The 4,844-nt window shown below is 46.1% G+C and overlaps 1 protein-coding gene across 1 annotated transcript; it reads left to right on the top strand.

The window, feature by feature from the left end:
* Window positions 1-3,719: 3,719 nt before the first annotated feature.
* LOC311326275 (uncharacterized protein) lies at window positions 3,720-4,576 on the top strand. Its single transcript, XM_084459147.1, has 4 exons — window positions 3,720-3,820; window positions 3,934-4,160; window positions 4,253-4,410; window positions 4,499-4,576. The coding sequence occupies exons 1-4, from the start codon at window positions 3,760-3,762 to the stop codon at window positions 4,515-4,517; spliced, it is 465 nt and encodes a 154-aa protein (XP_084315273.1). The 5' UTR covers window positions 3,720-3,759; the 3' UTR covers window positions 4,518-4,576.
* Window positions 4,577-4,844: the final 268 nt, after the last annotated feature.

The raw sequence follows: 4,844 nt of genomic DNA, 5'->3' as shown, positions 1-4,844 counted from the left end.
CCTTCTCTGAGTAAAGGGTGGCCCGGGCATGGCCCTCTTCTGGAATGTCTGTGTTACGTATTGTTTGTGTTGGCTGTGTTGTTTTCTTTTGGGCCCAGTATGTGTTTGGTGTTGTCTTGGTGTTGTTTTTGTCTCCCCCTTCTGTTTCTTCATTGTCAAGCTTCTAGCAGATGCGGCCGCCTGGTTCCAATCATCATTCATCATTCACACCTGTTCCGGTTCTCCAGCCCACCTCCCCAATCATCCAATCGCCTGGTGTCCCTCCCCTATATATATGTCCTTTTGTGTTCAGTTCTGTCTCTGCTACCTGAGCGGTGACAGAGCTTTGGGTATGTAGAGCGGTTTGGTTTTGTTTAGCTTTCTTGTTTGCGTTATTGGTTAACCTTTTGTTGGAGCTTCAATGTAGTATTATTAGTTGTTAACCTGATCCTTGTTTTGCTTACCAGCCCACTTTAGTTGTATTTGTTTTAACCCTTTTTGTCTGTTTGCACACAGTGAGCAGGCCTTAGACACCCCGGGGTTTCCATTTCTTTCACCACATGTAGTTATTTTCTGTTAGAACCCCAGTTTTAGTTGTGGTCACCATTCCTTGTATTTTGTTGGGTGCTTTGCACCTGTTAAGGGAGGGGCGGGATTTATGTTTGGTTCTTTATTTTGGTGCCACATTTAGTTTCTCACTGACTTCCCTGTGTTGCCTTTGTTTGTTAATAAATTCTTTATAGCATATTCGTCTCTTGGTTTTGTGTACTTACACCCTCACTGACCCATTGTGTCGCGCTCTTCTGCCTCGAGCCACCAGGGGGCGTAACAGTCTGGAAGACAGCAGAGAGAGAGAGAGAGAGAGATGCAGAACGATTGTTTGCTTGTCATTGAAAATCGGCTTGTTATGAATTGTTTTGTCGTAATATCTTTGTTGATATCCTCCGCTTTTTCAATATGCAGTTATTTTTAGTGTTCACAACGACAACGGTCGGTTTCAAGGCTGTCCTGGCGCCTCGTCTTGGGGTCCTTTCAAATGTGCTACGAGTAACTTTTAGTCTCCAAAATAACCAGCCGTCCTTGAATATGAATGATTCATAGAAATCTATCAAAACCGCTTACAATACATCCCTCTCCATAGAAAACGTGGGCAAGATGAGTGGCGGATACAGATATAGGTTGAACTAGACAAACAAGTTACACACTCTGTGCCAGTAGGTGGCGGTATGCACATTAAAGTTGTTTGCGATCCGCCACTAAACCCAGCGAAGAAGAACGAGAACTTCCGCATCGTTTGAAACAGAAATTATTGAGAAAGACCAACATGCTGTCTTTGTGTCGACAACACAGATCATGTAAGTATCTCAATTTCAATGTATACATAGATAGCTATGTATTTTGGTATCGTCCCAGATAAAACACCAACGTTATGTGCAAGCTACCCTATTGTAATGATTATCTATATGGAGATGCTCTCTTTCCAATGTTAGCTAACTAGCTAGCCAGCTAACGTGATTAGCCTTTTTCTGTACATGGCTAGCTAAGTAGCCTACGTAAAATTACTCTCGCAATTATTGTTAAAACGTTCGCTTTTGTGTAATTGTAGCTTAAATTATAATGTTGGCTTGGCAACTTGAGAATATTTCAGTTGTGTACACTATAACTTTTATGAAGTGTTGTTGTGGGCCATTGTTTCCTAATTACGGGCAATGTGGGCCATTGTTTCCTAATAGCAGGCTCGCGCGAGCTCCTGCACGTTCGTACTGTTTCATCGCTTGGAATAAAATGTGATAATTAGCTTACTCATTGATTTCGCATTAACCCACGACACCGTTAGTATGTGTTTGTTTTTAGGCATTCATTTTTCCGATTTTAACGTTAACAGAATACAAGAAGCCCCAACAACGGAGCTAGGCTAGCTAGCAGGATTTGTTATAGCAGCCATCTTGGCTTTTGGCACGTGGTCCTGTGGAGTGTGCATGTCAGCCAACGAGAGGGTCACCCACCCACTTTCTCTCTCTCTCTCCCTCTCTCCACTCCCATGCTCTCAGTTGCCAACCTCCCAGTTCTTGTTTGAACTGAGCAAGAAGCAGGTGAGCGGGGCAGGAAGAGGCGCTAAGACGGGGACAGGCGTGGCCAGGCAGTCCTGGGACAGCACCACAGGCTCTGTGAGTCTTGTTCAGTTGAATGCCCTCATGAGTATTAACAGAAGAGCACCTTATACATATGCACACATACACTCTAACATGTCGCTCTCTCCTCAGCTCAGCCCAATGGTCTCTGATGGTTCTGTCTGGCCAGCCCTTAGGTGGAGAAACACCTGATCATCAATATAGGCAGGCACACGTAAGTACAAATGCACATACGTTTCCATAGACGGGATAAACAAATGGGAATATTGATATTGAGTTAGCGGTAGACATGTGAGATTCATAAGACGCATCACTGACGCCAGTGACGCCACAATATCAGGGAAATTGAGCAATTGCTTCCCTGTAGTGCAAACTTGCAAGATTCGCTCAGTTATTAACCCTTCTTGCCTTTTTTGTTGTTGGTTTTCTCTCTCCTCCTTCCTCTCTGTGCAGTTCTCCTGTGTGCTGAGCCGCTATCCCATGTATTGCCACTGCTGACAGGGTAGAGCTCAGCCCCATGCAGAAGTGAGTGATGAGGAGAGGTAAGATCATTTTCCCGTTTTTTTTCCCTCCAGTTTTAGGAACCGTCTCAAGAATGTGTTCCCCACTTTTATGCCTTTAAATCAGGGTTGGAGTATTCCAGGTGTGTGGCCATGGCCATGAACACCAGTAGAGGAGGGAACCAAGTGTCTCATTCTCTCTCCACAGTTGTGTGGTTGTAACCCCCCACTAGCTACATATTCATTCAATCTTTATTTAACCTCGTGAATCAATTGAGAGTAAGCTCTCATTTACAATGACGTATAATCACTCTATATTTGAACTTGTACTACAGGTGAGATAATCCTTTTTAATGGTCTCTCTCATTGCTGTGCAAGACTTGGGTGTTCTCCTGCTCTGAGTGCCCATTCTCCTATACCTCCCAGATCTACCTCCACAAGCACATCAAGAGGAGCCATGACAACCTCTGTCTCTGCTGAGGAACACACAGAGCATTATGAAGTAGCCAGTGCCTTGGCGAAGGTGTTTGAGCAGCAGTCATCAATGGATTAACTCCCAAGACACAAGGAAGAGACAGCGCAACACACGCTATGACTCCAGTGACGAAGGTAATATAATAAAGTGCATTCAACAGTCCCAAAAGAGTACTACTTGAGTTGACTAATCTGAGCTAATTTACCTCTACTATATGTTCCAGTGCCCAGGCAGCCGGTCGGCAGAACTCAGACCAGACCAGCTATGCCAGGTGCCAGAGCCGGAAGGCCTGCTCTGCCAGTTATCAATGCAGGTATCCATGCATGTTTGTGTTGGTGAAATGTCTATGCATATTTGCACACTTACAGTTAACTCAGGACTGTCTGAAGACTCATGTACTCAGTTCACTAATTCGCTCATCTCAACATCTCACTACTCGGCAGTAGATGTTCATCGCCCGGGTCCTTTGAGCCAAGGCGCTGTGAGCCCAGGCCCTTCAGCCCTTCAGACGTCCAGGCACGAGCAGCATGCATCAGCGATTAGCACCCCGGCCAGACCAGGTCAGGGTCTGACATGTCGAGTTGATTCTTCCCCTTATGCCAGAATCACTACGCCGCCAGCACCATAGTTTCCTGCTCATCCCTTTATCCTCTGGTTTTCAGGTAGTTCTCTGATGCCATCGCCTGTGAGACCAACAGCTCCAGCAGGGTTGCCATCAAGCTCTGCAGATGCTGGTATGCTGAATTTTGTGAACTACTTCATGCTGCATGTAGGGATATACTTTGAGCTGAATATCCATTATGGGACCGTACAATTACTTATAGCCACATCTGTGTTTAATATCCAGACTTCCAGAGGATGATGTGTCAGCAGTTCTCCAGCGTCATGCAGAGTCTGAGGGAGATGGCACAGACAATGATGAGGCTGGAGCAGAGACTGGAGCAGAGACTGTCCGGCGAGTCTGCAGACAGCTATCGGGGAGCAGTACTGGATGACCTGCACCCTGCTAAAACGGAGGAGGAGCTGCTGGTCTTGGAGGAGCAGCTGAAGGACAAGGATCATCAAAGGAAGATGGTGAGTAACTTCAAGGCAGAACTTTGTTCCTTATTTTTGCAGAGAAGTGTTAAGGAAATGTAAAAGTAAATGATTGTCTTTATGTTTTGCAGACACGATATCTGAGTTCCATTGGCGGCAAAGATCTGCCAGATGTGGTCCGGCGGGTGCTGTCAGCCATTGCCATACAGAGTGTGGTGTGTCTACAGCGTCCATGGGAAGAGGGGGAAGAAGCCTCTGAAGAATATGACCCTCTACAATGTCATATTACGTAAGGGATTGTTCATATTTTCGCAAAATAATACATTGTCTTTGCTTCATGCCATGTGCATTGAAACCATTCCCTTTTTGGTTAAAAGGTGCAGTTATGGCCTGTAAGCCAAGCCCCACTGTGACGGAGGTGTCTGCCCAGCTGCAGGAGATGCTGAAACATGCCCCTGCTCGATGCAAAAAGGTATGTGATGTCAGGCAGTTAATTTTCTCGTATCCAGTGACATGGCACGCTTCCAATGAACGTATGCGACTTGCTTTTACAGCCATTTCATTATGTCCTTAGGCATCTGCTCCAGCCCAGCTGACCTCCCCAGCCCAGCCCCTGACCGCAGCTCCAGCCCTGACCACAGTGGAGTATTCAGATGAGGATGACCTCTTCTGCCCAGACCCTCGATTCAGATGTGGGTGACCCCCAGCCCGTCTCCCTAAACC

Source organism: Borostomias antarcticus (assembly GCF_949987555.1).
Source record: "Borostomias antarcticus genome assembly, chromosome: 26".
Lineage (NCBI taxonomy): Eukaryota > Metazoa > Chordata > Actinopteri > Stomiiformes > Stomiidae > Borostomias > Borostomias antarcticus.
The sequence above is the reverse complement of the archived record's forward strand: the minus strand, read 5'-3'. Positions and strand labels throughout refer to the sequence as shown.

Bases quoted from the DNA above. Each gene is read 5' to 3' on its own strand.
- LOC311326275 (XM_084459147.1), top strand. From the start codon at position 3,760: ATGCCATCGCCTGTGAGACCAACAGCTCCAGCAGGGTTGCCATCAAGC. The intron at 3,821-3,933 runs GTATGCTGAATT...TTTAATATCCAG, and splicing joins ATCAAGCTCTGCAGATGCTG to ACTTCCAGAGGATGATGTGT. The intron at 4,161-4,252 runs GTGAGTAACTTC...TATGTTTTGCAG, and splicing joins AGGATCATCAAAGGAAGATG to ACACGATATCTGAGTTCCAT.